General features: G+C 37.5%; 7 protein-coding genes across 7 annotated transcripts; 3 read left to right on the top strand and 4 right to left on the bottom strand.

Moving 5' to 3' along the window:
- Nucleotides 1–995: 995 nt before the first annotated feature.
- Nucleotides 996–2,186, bottom strand: TIF2 (translation initiation factor eIF4A; the record flags this gene model as incomplete). The annotated part of the gene is made up of 1 exon (XM_447438.1): nt 996–2,186. One exon carries the CDS (start codon nt 2,184–2,186, stop codon nt 996–998), a length of 1,191 nt encoding a protein of 396 aa, XP_447438.1.
- Nucleotides 2,187–3,031: 845 nt separating this feature from the next.
- LCB3 (sphinganine kinase LCB3) lies at nt 3,032–4,309 on the top strand (the record flags this gene model as incomplete). Its single annotated transcript, XM_447437.1, has 1 exon — nt 3,032–4,309. One exon carries the CDS (start codon nt 3,032–3,034, stop codon nt 4,307–4,309), a length of 1,278 nt encoding a protein of 425 aa, XP_447437.1.
- Nucleotides 4,310–4,540: 231 nt separating this feature from the next.
- DPI8 (Dpi8p) lies at nt 4,541–4,714 on the bottom strand (the record flags this gene model as incomplete). The annotated part of the gene is made up of 1 exon (XM_002999511.1): nt 4,541–4,714. The coding sequence occupies one exon, from the start codon at nt 4,712–4,714 to the stop codon at nt 4,541–4,543; it is 174 nt and encodes a 57-aa protein (XP_002999557.1).
- Nucleotides 4,715–6,201: 1,487 nt separating this feature from the next.
- Nucleotides 6,202–9,057, top strand: PMR1 (Ca(2+)/Mn(2+)-transporting P-type ATPase PMR1; the record flags this gene model as incomplete). The annotated part of the gene is made up of 1 exon (XM_447436.1): nt 6,202–9,057. The coding sequence occupies one exon, from the start codon at nt 6,202–6,204 to the stop codon at nt 9,055–9,057; it is 2,856 nt and encodes a 951-aa protein (XP_447436.1).
- A 241-nt stretch (nt 9,058–9,298) lies between these two features.
- SUA5 (threonylcarbamoyladenylate synthase) lies at nt 9,299–10,567 on the bottom strand (the record flags this gene model as incomplete). The annotated part of the gene is made up of 1 exon (XM_447435.1): nt 9,299–10,567. The coding sequence occupies one exon, from the start codon at nt 10,565–10,567 to the stop codon at nt 9,299–9,301; it is 1,269 nt and encodes a 422-aa protein (XP_447435.1).
- Nucleotides 10,568–11,257: 690 nt separating this feature from the next.
- YIP5 (Yip5p) lies at nt 11,258–12,262 on the top strand (the record flags this gene model as incomplete). Its single annotated transcript, XM_447434.1, has 1 exon — nt 11,258–12,262. The coding sequence occupies one exon, from the start codon at nt 11,258–11,260 to the stop codon at nt 12,260–12,262; it is 1,005 nt and encodes a 334-aa protein (XP_447434.1).
- A 507-nt stretch (nt 12,263–12,769) lies between these two features.
- On the bottom strand, nt 12,770–13,843 carry SUT1 (Sut1p; the record flags this gene model as incomplete). The annotated part of the gene is made up of 1 exon (XM_447433.1): nt 12,770–13,843. The coding sequence occupies one exon, from the start codon at nt 13,841–13,843 to the stop codon at nt 12,770–12,772; it is 1,074 nt and encodes a 357-aa protein (XP_447433.1).
- Nucleotides 13,844–14,224: the final 381 nt, after the last annotated feature.

Raw genomic sequence — 14,224 nt, 5'->3', positions numbered from 1 at the left:
AAATTGTTTAACAGAATAGTTTAGTTACAGCAGCCATATGCATTTATAGGATTCAAAGGACTATAATTATAGTGATTCACAATTGAGAACCTCGGTCAGTTTCCTTGTCAATACTTAAAAGTGCAAAATTCAGTATCAATATACCACTGAATTGTGTATCGACTCTGTCCATGATAGATAGGCAAGGATGAAAGGAAGAGAATGTCAATGCTACTTAGAAGTCAAATGAATCTAGTTAATCCAACCCTTGGATTTCGCTAAGATTTAGAAGGATTTTCATTGTTTCTGCACTTGGAAAATCAAGAGGCTCTGGGGCAGACAAACACTGGCAGGGCACCTCCTCAGTCATAGATCAAGCATACCAGGGATCTTGCTTAATAATCTGGGAAACCCATTTTCTTTCTTTTTTGAATTATTTGTCAGGGATTCTATACGTGAATTTCTTTGAAAATATATAGCGACATACTGATCTGAACACACAATGATGCCTGTGAAGGACTAACACAAATATATAACTGTGCCAACACCTTTGCTAATAATATATTCTTTTGCATTTACTAGACTATTCTATTGGGTCAAGATATACTTAACTATAAGTTGAGCAAATAGTAGTTGAATCTTAAACAAATCGGTAAGATTAAAGTGAAAAGTTTCCAGTTTTTTTTTTATATATAAATGTATAAAAAACGTTAGAAAGAAAAAAGGGTCAATTCTGATCCTTTTTTTGGTTTGCAACGATAATGTATATTTCCTGCTGAGCATTGCAACTAGTATTAATTAAAAATCCTAAGTTGAAAAAAAATTTTGTTAGAAAATTAAAAGACACAAGGTCTGAAGACCAACATTTTAAAGATAAGTTAACCTCAAGGGGTTGCCAAGCTTATTGAAGTAATGGTTCCCTCGCAAAGTGAAAGAGGTTTTTCTTTTCGAGTTGGCTTCAAAGTACCCTAAAAAGTAAGAAAAAGTTTGGTATAGTCTCTCTATAAGCATGTCGCTTAAGTGAACAAAGTACCGATGTCACTTGGCAATTCTTCGATTTGAGTGGAGTAGAATTGTTCCAATTCTCTCAAAGCTTGAACGTCCTCGTTGACAATGAAGTTGATGGCAACACCCTTTCTACCGAAACGACCACCTCTACCAATTCTGTGAATGTAGTTTTCCTTGTTAGTTGGCAAATCGTAGTTGATAACCAAGGAAACTTGTTGGACATCGATACCTCTGGCCAACAAATCGGTGGAAATCAAAATTCTGGAAGAACCAGATCTGAATTCCTTCATAATGGTGTCTCTTTCTTGTTGTGGCAAGTCGGAGTAGATGGAGGAGACGGTGAAGTTGTCAGCGGTCAATCTTTGAGTCAATTCTTCGACCTTACGTCTGGTGTTACAGAAGATAACAGCTTGAGTAACGGAGATGGAGTCGTACAAATCGGTCAAACAATCGTACTTGAATTGTTCTTCTTCGACGTTGACGTAGAATTGCTTGATACCTTCCAAAGTCAATTCATCCTTCTTAACCAAGATTCTAACTGGGTTTTGCATGAACTTGGCAGTGACTTCTAGAACGTCTCTTGGCATGGTAGCGGACAATAGAACGACTTGGGTGGTTGGTGGCAACATGGTGAAAATTTGGTAGATTTGTTCCTTGAAACCAGTGGACAACATTTCATCGGCTTCATCCAAGATGAACATCTTGATGTTGTCGACCTTGAACTTACGTCTTTGGATGTTGTCGAAGACACGACCTGGGGTACCGACAACAATTTGGGCATCTCTCAAACCTTCAGCGTCTTCAACAAAGGAAGTACCACCGATACAGGCGTGAACCTTGATGTCCATGTGGAAACCCAAAGCCATGACGACCTTTTGGATTTGCAAAGCCAATTCTCTGGTTGGGGCCAACATCAAAGCTTGTGGAGCCTTGATAGCTGGGTCAATTCTTTGCAAAGCAGCAATGGAGAAAGTACCAGTCTTACCAGTACCGGATTGAGCTTGAGCCAAGACATCGTTACCTTCAATAATTGGCATGATAGCACGTTGTTGAATGGCAGATGGCTTGTTGAAACCGTAACCGAAAACACCTCTCAAAAGCTTCTCATTCAAGTTCATGTCATCGAACTCGTAGACAACCTTGTCGTAGTTGGTTTCGATCTGGGATTCATCCAGTTGGGTCATTTGATCAGTAGACATATTGGGCTATAGTATTTGGTTATTAATCTATCGCGCGTCGCTAAAATGCTTGGCTATATGTAGTAACAAATAAAATAACTAAAATTTACAACTCGAACAAGAAATACTATTAATATAACCATTATATCAATATAGTAAAGTAAAAACTTCCCTGTGCAACATCCCAATGAAGAGAAAATTGTTGGCCATCGTTGTGCCAAAAAAAATTTTTATTTTTTTTTTTTCAAAGTTTGTGCGATGAGGGTATGTATTGAGTGATGTTGGCATATGACACCGTTAGTGAGTATATCATCACTACTATGCTACTGTCTTCTTCTATAGTTATGGGGAATTTGTTATGTTCTTCGAGAATTTCCTTAAATATATCAAATTACCGAATTTTAAAACATAAATGCACATAAATATGGCTATATGGATGGTAGCCATACATGTACCCCTGCGCTAGTTAGTCGAATATATACTGCCCATATACATTGTGACTGGCGATAAAATAAAATATACTTTGGTACGTTTTCTTATCATGTGATGTTGACGCGTAGTCAATGACATTAGACACGTGATGCAAATATCTAACAATCGTGTTTGTGTATAATGAACGTGACTCCTGTGCTTCAACAGCTTAAGAGTTCAGTATCCGCATATAGCGCAGTTTACGTCAATTCAAGTTTGTATACGTAAATTGCATTGATCGAAGGCTATACGTTGCATATAAAACAGGTACCGTACTTTTTGGGTTACTAGAGCGCAATAGTTTTGGGCTTGAAGGTGTTGCAAGTGAATACGATCGTCTGTCTTCTATCAATCTGCGTATCGCATTATCGCTACATCACATAGGCTTGCTAGAAATGGAGCACCAACCAGTGATTACTTTGAATGATGTGAATGGTAACAGTACAGATGTGCTGGTGTCACATAATGTGAAGAGCAGGATCAGGGCAAGAAGTCGTGCGTTATCCAACCCTAACGATTATCAGGAGCTCAATGTACTAAATGACCCAGGCAACCATCCCGATGAGCATTATAAGGCTATGTCCCCTATCAGGTTCAAAGTCAGGTCATGGCTGCGAAAATATGTGGATAATCAATCAGAGACGTTATACTACTGGCAGTCACGATGGAGGTGTAAATTCTTGGACTTATATTTCAGTTACACGTCCTTGATGGGCTCTCACACATTCTATGTGTTGTTCTTGCCTCTGCCGGTATACTTTGGTTACTTCGAGTTCACAAGGGATATGGTATATATATTGGGCTACTCAATCTACCTCAGCGGGTTTCTGAAGGATTACTGTTGTTTGCCAAGACCAAGGTCACCGCCTCTACATAGAATAACACTGAGCGCTTATACAGCAAAGGAATACGGAGCGCCTTCATCTCATACAGCAAATGCAACCGGAGTCAGCTTGTTATTTCTCATAGCATTAATGCAGAGCACACGCTACTCTGGCTTTTCAAAGGCATTTCTGTTTGCAATGGTAATGTTTTATTATCTCACTTTAGTTCTGGGAAGAATATATTGCGGGATGCACGGTGTTCTTGATCTCGTTAGCGGTACAGCTGTTGGTGTTTTTTGCTGCATTGTGAGAGTTGCAACGAGTTGGTTACTATCTGAATGGGATTATGGGAAGGAGTTGTGGTTCCCAGTCTTAAGCGTCGTTTGGGGATTAACTATACTGTTCAAGCATATTCAGCCTATAGATGAATGTCCTTGTTTTGAAGATAGTGTGGCATTTATGGGTGTCGTTTCAGGGCTGGAAGTAAGTGATTGGGTTATCAGGCATTTCTTTGACGATAGATCATTGATTTATGCATTTACTAATGAATATACATATGGTCAATTGGCCTCTCGGTTAGGATTTGGGGTGCTATTGGTAGTGCTTTGGAAATATATTTTGAGTAAACCGTTAGTCTACAGCGTTTTTTTGAAAACAATATGTAGAATGCCTGATGATAGACAAGAAAAGCAGCATTTGAAGATAGAATTGACTGCCAATTCAGGAGAAGAGTGTATACGGTACGTTGGAGTGGCACATATAGATATTATTGGAAGATTCATCATATATGCTGGGATACCGATATCAGTGATGTTGGTAAGTCCGTTAATTTTAAAATGGTCTCCATAATTCTACATATTACATTTATAGACATTTGATATGATTTATTCATTGCATGCTTGTTTAACTGTTAGAAATAGACGTTTGTGTTGAAAGATAAAATGTTTATTTTTTTTTCATATTTGAATATTTAGAAAGATCAGAAAGTAAAAAATATAAAGGTACCTTGAATGAATCTATAAAATGTATAACCCAGAAAAATAAAAGCACAAAGAAAAAATAACAGACTAATTATTTGCTCTATTTGTTAGTCAGGTTTCTCTTTGTAGCGAGAGAGGCACTCAATGGACCGTATGTCTTGGCAGTTTCTCTGTATTCTTTGAATGTAGCAAAAGAGTTGCCAGGAGATTTTCTGAAGATACTGCTATTCTTCAAGATACGGGCAGCGGTTTGAGTCAGCTTTGTTTGGTTCATTATGATAGTATTATTCTTTAAGTGTTGTTAAAATGGGTAATGCCTGATGCAGTTTGTTCTTTTATTTAAGATTATGAATAGTAAGATGATTCAATTATTAACAGACCCGAGATTATATAACTTGAGCTCTTCTTTATATATGTTTTAATAACAAGTTACTGATGGGGGATGATGTGGGGTGCTCATAGGAACAAATGGAAATAGTCTGTGCACCAATATCAAAAACTGTGTAAATTTGATATTATATAATTTAGTAGAGTAAAGTAAAGGTTAGTGGGGGTTAATAGATATAACACTCGGAATAATCCGGAAACTAAACGGTTGAATATTGTTATAGAAATGCAATAGATGATTCCTGCTGTAACATTGCTCTTGGTAAAAAAAACAATCCGTCTAATTTATGGCCCGCAATAAACCCGGTGTGGGGGTGGTTCATATACTGTTCATCAGTACAAGATACGTCAAATTAGAAAATCAGTTAGCTGATAAGAAAAGCAAAACGTAAAGGTCACACTTGGGGAACGGGCATTAAAGTACGATTCTAAGGATATATGTCTTTGCCAAAAGCTGTCAAATGTCTTTGCGAATTATAACTAAGCTAGTGATTTTGATCACGAGCCCTACTTGTAACTATCACTAGACATCAGGCTCAAAACGTTAAGGCAGAATAGTTTGGAATTTTAACATAAAGTGCAAATCGTTGATTGCACATCACCTTTTACATTATTATGATGGTCCCAGAATTGGCATTTGACAATCAGATATCTACAACAATTTATGGGTTACCACCAAAGCTTCAGATATATGAGAATTAACAATTGTAGACTCTTAGCACGTAGTAATTGTATCTATATGCCTCTACATTCCAATAAATATAATTTGCAAATTGTATTGTCTTGCATCCAAGAATTAGCTCAGTATATCTCTCTATATATAAGGCATTCATCATAACACGTTGCTATGCTATTATCAATAAAATATAAATCCGGGTAATTCTGAGTTATCTGGGCATCAAATTTGCTAAAAAAAACCAACAAAGTTCGCCTCGACAAAAGTTCGTGAGTGGATTTTTTGGTGTCACTGGTCAATACTTAATAGCCAATTGAGTGTATAACTGGTGGTTGTAATTAACTATAATTCCAGGACATCGGAATTGTGAATATCAAAATAGATTTTTTTTTTATTCCTAATCTCTATCTGGTGCAATACTTTCTCTTACCGAGTTCAAACACTGGGTTAAGACGAAAAGAAATACTATAGATATTTTTGTGCAATAATAAACTGTTGGCATTGATTTGAGAAATACTTATACTATTTCGTTTCATTGAAGGCAAATACGAACCAAGAAGTTGTCCAGGTTATTCCTATTGACTTGCTGTATTTCATAGCTTAGAGATCAATTTTAAGTTGATTTTTTTTTTCACCAATTACAAATTTATTATATTGGCTCAAATTGCTACAGTTCGCATATAATATAACGGATAAACATGAGTGATAACCCGTTTACCTACTATGATAAGGATAAAGATGCCGGTGGAAGTAGTGCTTCTCTGAACTCGCAGGAAAAGGAGATTCTGGAGGCCACAAATGCCGCTCTTACTAAGCCAAACCCCTCTCTGGAATACTGTACATTGAGTGTGGAAGAGACTTTACATAAATTGGATACCGATGCCAAGCTAGGTCTTTCTTCTGTAGAAGAAGCCACCAAGAGAAGACAATATTATGGTCCAAATGAAATCAGTGTCGATGACGATGAAAGTTTGGTAAAGAAGTTCTTGTCCAATTTTGTTGAAGACAGGCTAATATTGTTGTTAATGGGTTCTGCTATTATTTCGGTCTTCTTAGGTAACATTGATGACGCTATCAGTATCACCATGGCCATTGTTATTGTTGTCACTGTCGGTTTTGTGCAAGAATACAGATCTGAGAAATCGTTGGAAGCCCTAAATAAATTGGTTCCACAAGAATGCCATTTGATCAGAGGCGGTAGAGAATCGAACGTCCTGGCGACAAATTTGGTTCCTGGTGATCTAGTTCGTTTTAGAATTGGTGACCGTATCCCAGCCGATATAAGAATTATAGAGTGTAATGATTTGACTATTGATGAGAGTAACCTAACCGGTGAAACTGATCCTGTTCATAAAAGTTATAAAGCTCTTTCCCGGGACAGTTACAATGATCAACCAAATTCTATTGTTCCAGTGGCTGAGCGTACTAATATTGCATACATGGGAACGTTGGTAAAAGAAGGTAATGGTAGAGGTATTGTTGTTGGTACTGGTAGAGAGACATCTTTTGGTAACGTTTTTGAAATGATGAGCAGTATTGAAAAACCTAAGACCCCGCTACAATTAACCATGGACAAGCTTGGTAAAGATTTATCATTAGCAAGTTTTGTTGTAATTGGTATTATTTGTGTTGTCGGTATCATCCAAGGCAGATCTTGGTTAGAAATGTTCCAAATTTCAGTCTCACTTGCTGTTGCCGCTATTCCTGAAGGTTTACCTATTATTGTGACTGTCACTTTAGCACTAGGTGTACTACGTATGGCTAAGCGTAAAGCTATTGTTAGGAGATTGCCTAGTGTTGAAACCTTGGGCTCTGTTAATGTCATTTGTTCTGATAAGACGGGTACTTTAACATCGAATCATATGACTGTTTCGAAGATATGGTGTTTGGGTAGTATGGCTAACAAATTAAATGTTCTATCTCTTGATAAAAATAAAGGCGGTAATTTGAAGAATTACTTAACTGATGATGTCAAGACCACTTTACTTTGTGGTAACTTGTGTAACAATGCATCATATTCTCAAGAGCATGCAAAGTATTTAGGTAATCCAACAGACGTGGCCTTATTAGAGCAGCTGCAAAAGTTTGAACTAGCTGATGTAAGAAGTGAATATACCAAGGTAAAAGAACTTTCCTTCAACTCAAAAAGAAAGATGATGGCAACTAAAATCCAGGATAATGAGAAAAAGACAACTCTATTTATAAAAGGTGCTTTCGAGAGAATTTTGGACAAGTCTTCTTCTTATCTTACAGAAAAGGGAAAAATTGAGAAGCTGACTGCAGGACATAGGGAAACCATTATTGACTGTGCCAACACATTGGCTTCTGAAGGTCTACGAGTTTTGGCGTTTGCAAAAAGAGCTATGACGGACTCAAGTTCTAAACTGGTTGAAGATGACATAAGTGATTTGGTTTTTACTGGTTTGATTGGTATGAATGATCCTCCTAGATCTTCTGTTAAATTTGCAATTGATCAATTTTTGCAAGGTGGTATTCATATCATTATGATAACTGGTGACTCTGAAAATACAGCTGTTAACATTGCAAGACAGATAGGTATTCCAGTAATCGATCCAAAGCTTTCCGTTCTAAGTGGTGATAAATTGAATGAAATGACTGATGACCAATTGGCCAATGTGATTGATCATGTTAATATTTTTGCCCGTGCTACACCAGAACATAAATTGAACATTGTTCGTGCTCTAAGAAGAAGAGGTGATGTGGTGGCTATGACTGGTGATGGTGTTAATGATGCACCAGCCTTAAAATTAGCTGATATCGGTGTATCTATGGGTAGAATGGGAACTGATGTGGCAAAAGAAGCCTCTGATATGATTTTGACAGATGATGATTTTAGCACCATCCTGACTGCTATAGAAGAGGGGAAAGGTATTTTTAACAACATTCAAAACTTTTTGTCGTTCCAATTATCAACCTCTATTGCAGCCTTGTCTTTGGTTGCCCTTTCTACAGCATTCATGTTACCAAATCCATTAAATGCAATGCAGATTTTATGGATTAACATTTTAATGGATGGACCACCTGCACAGTCATTAGGTGTAGAACCAGTTGATCATGAAGTTATGAAAAAACCACCAAGAAAGCGTACTGATAAAATATTGACCGCAGAGTTGCTAAAGAGGTTGATTGGGACAGCATCATGTATCATTTTAGGTACTGTTTACGTTTTCGTTAAAGAGATGGCAGAAGATGGGCAAGTTACTGCAAGAGACACAACTATGACATTCACTTGCTTCGTTTTCTTTGACATGTTTAATGCCTTAGCTTGCAGACACACAACGAAGTCTATTTTTGAAATTGGTTTTTTCACAAATAAGATGTTTAACCTAGCGGTGGGTTTCTCTTTGTTAGGTCAAATGTGTGCCATTTATATTCCATTCTTCCAAGCAATCTTTAAGACAGAAAGTCTTGCATTTAGTGATTTGATTTTCTTGGCAATGATCAGTAGCAGCGTCTTCATTATCGATGAGATTAGAAAATACTGGGTGAAGAAGAATTCACATATGGATCCTTTACGCTACTCTATCGTGTAATGAATGTTTTACGATTAAAAGGTCCTTATATATACTTATAAACATTTGTATTTTAGTTTTTTGGTATGGATTACCAATAATAAGCATTATATTTTTTCTTTATTTAAGGAAGTTAAGAAAACTCATTATTAACTTAGCTATGAGACTTTTTATTCTCCGACGAGAGGCAATTAAACATGAAATATATTGAGGTATGCTATAAGAATTACAAAGTTGGGAATATAAATGGCAAAAGGGATAATTATATCGTAACAATATTCCCTCCTGATGCTTTACGTAAACGATTCATGACGGCTAGACCTTCACTGGTTTCCGATATGCCTTCAACAATAATAGTATCTACATTATCAGTTTCATCTGCTTTCCTTAGTGCAGCAAAGAGGTTGGCTTGGATAGCTTCCCCAGAAGCACCCAATTCAGATACTAAGAACTCGGTTTTGGTTCCTTTGTAGTTACTAGAAGCAAATAAGCTGATCTCGTTCAAGATAGGAGTTAGTTTCAAAGTGGTCATTATAGCGACTTTTTTATCAATTATGTCAGGTTGATGACTGGACAAGAACACCTTCATTTTGTCAATCAATTGCATTTGAGTGTCGCTGTCATTCGGTAGAAGAACAATGACTTTAGCACTTGGGGCATAGTGCTTGTACTTCATACCTGGCGTCCTCACCTTCTCACCTTCGCTTAAGGTTTTCTTATTCTCGACCTTACAGTTCCTCCAACTTTCTCCTCCAAGATGCAGGATATCTTCGTATGTGAAACCCCCAGGACGCAGCAATGCTGGGGGCAAGCACAAGCCATCTACAACTGTGCTTTCGACACCAACGTTACAGGCTCCGCCATCTATAATTAGCGGTATCCGACCTTTCAAATCATGATAGACATGTGATGCCAGTGTTGGAGAAGGTCTAGTAGAGGCATTTGCAGATGGTGCTGCAATAGGAGTATCGGCTAAGGCAATTAAAGCCCTAGCGATAGAGTTTGCTGGTATCCTAACAGCAAAAGTGGGTTGGTCCCCTGTCGTTAATTTGGAGAGTGATACATTTCTCTCTGGTGGTATAGGCAGTAAGATTGTCAGAGGGCCCGGCCAGAGCTTTTCGATCAATGGGTGGTAAATTTTGGGTATATTCCGAAGGATATCTCCATCTTCATAGTCGTTATATATCTTCCTGTTCAGTTGATCAATGGATGAAACATGTGTGATCAAAGGATTGTCGCTGGGCCTGTTCTTCGCTTTGTATATATTTCTAACAGAGTTGTCATTCAGCGAAGAACCACCTAAACCGTAGACAGTCTCAGTAGGAAACGCCACAGTCTCCTCAGTGTCTCTTATAATATGTGCAGCTTTCAACAGCGCATCTCTAGATGGCGCATCGTTAACCTCCGGCAATTTACCGTCGATATGCGCATTCTCAGGAAATACTATTGACAAAGCATCCACCTTCAGCACCTCAGTTCTCAACGGCTGTGACATCTTGCAAAACGTACTGAGCTTGTGCAATAGTGTCATAAAAGAGAATGTATCCCTGTACCTAAAATGATGCAAGATTATGATCCAGCGAGTTTCACCTCTTTTTTTAATTAAAAGAAAATACTAATCTTATTAAATAGGTGTCATTTCAAAGTGTAAGCAATGAGACACCCCAGGCTTGCTTTGTAACTTCACGAACTTACTATTAGAATTCCAGACCTCATCGATTATCTTTGTGCGATGAGCTTGCCAATTTGGATTTTTGCAGAAATTTCTGAAAAAATATTCGGATCCTGATGTACGTAGCCTTCTGTAATCAAAGGCGATTATAATCCCAGTAAGCTTGTGAAAAATGAAGTGGTAGTTCTTTCAGATAGTAATAGTAACTTACAGCTTGGTTCCAAATCAACTTATATATTTGTGTGGTGTAAGGTTTGGGTATCAGCGTCTTGTTATGCTCTGATGTCACCAACTGTCTCTGAACATGTTGATGATGGCAGTGTTGGAATATGTAGTGTAAACTATCTAACCTGTACTTGTAGCTTAGCACGTTATTTGTTGGAGGACGGAAGCGTAGCAAGCCATTCTGTGTGAGAAGGGGATTCACGACCCTCACAACTACAATTGTTATAAGGACTACTAGTTCTAAGAGTAATTGTCCCTTTATATAATGCGAAGTAGAGTAACTACAAAAGAAAGAGACGGAGAAGGGAATATCCAATACAGTTAATGATGAGTGATAGCGATCGACTGTTTGATATCGATGATGGTATGGACGGTGTAGATGACTTCATTTCAGAGCCTAATCCTTTCGAAGAGCATGCAAATACGAGCCATAATAAATATGGTTCTGGGACAGGAGACAATATTATGGGCGATGAATCTGGTAAAACAGTGAATGACTTGCCCCCAGCATATGATAACACAATTGCTTTGGAACCACAAAGGGTTGCACCTGATAGAGATGGATCTATTCCACAAGGGAAGTTACCACCTGGATTACTCAATTACTATTCACGTTACTTTCAATTAAGTAATGAAGGTTTGAAGAAGAGAATTATGTACCCGAGATCTTTTTACCAGGACAGCAGAGACCCAGAAGAGCAGAACTTCGAAATCGATGACGAGGACGAGGATGAAGCCAGTGTTTTAAGTGACTTATATGGTCCCGTGTGGATTACCGCGACAGCGGTCATGGCCAAATTTGTGGTGGTTACATTGGTTGAAATAGTTAAAGATGGTTTGGTCTTGGGTGTTCCCAGGCAAGCTGCCGAAGATGGATCCTACCTTCCAAGCACATTTTGGGAGAAACAATTTGTGAACCTAATTCACTCGATTTGGTTGTACTATGCGCATACTTTCATCTCTCCTTTGCTTATTTACAGAGGGTTTCAAAATCATTACGATGGTATGAAAATGAAGTCGAGGTATGAGCTCATCTCGATATATGGTTACTCGAATTTGATATGGGTTTCTATTAGTGTCATATTAGGAGTTTTAGAAGGGTTCAGTCAACCAGTTGCAAGATCTACTAAATGGTTGGAATTCATTATATTTGGTTTGGGATTGATTCCAGTCTTTTTCTACATTTTAAGAGAGAGCATGTATAGGATACAAAATAAGGTCGTTCCAACTTCAGAACTTTTTAAAGAGATTTACAAAGTACCATTTGTGGTTGTTTTGTTTCTACTTATTGTATTTTGGTTGATTTATGGGATCTTAATACTCATATAGTGTGTAGAATTTGTAAATACTGTTGAACATGCTATTTCACTAGAGCTAGACTTATTGAAACAAGTGGTGATTTTAATTTGTGATATGGAACAATTAGTCGTAGATAAGATTTCATTAAAATTCTATAACATATATACAAAACTGAAAATTAAAAATAAAAAAGAATGTAATGCGTTACCAAAGACAAAGCAGTATCTGCTAAATCAAAGGAAGGCATAAATAAAAGTCGTAATTGTTCCTTAGCATAATAAACCAGTAGTCCAAAAAAAGTCTGGATTTGAAACAAAAGATTGAAAAAAATCAAACAAGGCAAATATAGTTATGCTTGTGTATGCTTGCTTGTGAAGTAATCCCTTTTAAATGCATGCACTAAAATGCTAAACTGATTGGACTAGAGATTTGAAATAAAAAAAAAAGGAACTAGGAAATGAATAAATGAAAGACGTGATATGACAAGGTTATTGACCTACTACAAGATGAACTTGTAGGTTGCATTGCCTTGTGATATTATAAAGAAGCAGCAAAGTAGTCCGCGGTTGTCATGTTGTAAATGGAAGATCCTGCATCCTCATGCATAAAACCGATAGACTTACCCTTTTTCTGGTGATATGTTATTTTAGTGTATATGCTAATATCACTTCTTGTAAACCCCTTAGAAAATGTACAGTTGCAATGAGAGATAAGCAATTCGTGAGTTTTCTGAAATTTAGGATTCTGTCTTATCTCTATAGGTGTAGAATTTGCTGTTATGAGCAAATTGTTCTTCTTCTTCTGGCAAGAGTCGCATGGTTGAAAGATTATCAGTTTGTCTATGTGTTTAACTAAGGTCTTATTTTGTGGGTTTTGATTCTTCCGTATGCACTCTTTCAGATTCTGAATGCTTGGAGCATCTATAATATGCTTTCTCCTCATGTACTGATTAACCTCAGAGTTTTCATTCAGAATCTCCTCGGGGCTAAATTCGTAATGCAATTTAGTAGAAAATAAGCTTACAATGTCTAAATCCTGTACTAGAATGTTAGAGGTAGCATTACATTTTATCTTCTTTACTCTACACTTGTCACAACTTGGGCCAACTCTTTGTCTCTTGGCGATGTGATGAGCGGCGGCGTTATTCTTACCTCTACCGCGGCTGTTGTTCTTCGTCAGCTTACCCTTTGAGGAGCGTTTGGACTTAGGTCCTGATCTTGTATTCTTAGCGGCCAAAGATGCAAGGTCATCTAATGTTGAGTTGATTGATGCCGAACCATTCGATGGGGTTGGCAAAGATATAGAACCACTTGGAGAAATTGAAGGAGAAGGTGACAATGAAGTCACTGATGAGGAGTTTGAGATGGGATCAGTTAAACCAGTAAAGGAGTTGGATGATGAGTGAATGTTAACGTTTTTAATGAGTTGAGGTGGCATTGGAGGCGATAGGAATTGGTTATTGCCATGTAATGCCATCAACTTCTGGCTCTCGTAGCCTCCATCGTGGTAATTTGGGTTATTAAAGTTGTTAGAGCTGTTGACATTTGGAAGTAATAGCGGAGGTAGCGATGTATCGCGATTGATAATGGTAAAGCTAGCTGATAAGGCCATTTTGCTGTATTGAAATAAATCAAACTTGATTACAATACTTCTAGCAGTTTTTCTGAATGTGGAAATAGCAAAATTATTTTGCCTGTTCGTACTTGTGATTGCCAAATAGGAATAATGAAATGTAGCACGGGGAAGATATCCTTGATTGGCTGTGTTATTAACTGTAAGTATATTTAGTTTGGCAAAAGGAGTTATAAAACTATTCAATGAAGGCTGATCTTACAGTGTGTGTTTGAGAAGTCAGCGGGAAAAAAAGGGATATTACCTATGCTTTGAGATTTTACGGAAAATTCATGAAAAGCAGACTAGTATATATATGACAATTTTTACAGATGTGAAAGAGAGATTATCCAAATATCTCACTTGTCCGGATAGTGGGGG

Source organism: Nakaseomyces glabratus, chromosome I, assembly GCF_010111755.1.
Source record: "Nakaseomyces glabratus chromosome I, complete sequence".
In the NCBI taxonomy this organism is placed as follows: Eukaryota; Fungi; Ascomycota; class Saccharomycetes; order Saccharomycetales; family Saccharomycetaceae; genus Nakaseomyces; species Nakaseomyces glabratus.
Note: the sequence above shows the minus strand (reverse complement) of the source record. Positions and strands in the feature narration are given on the sequence as shown.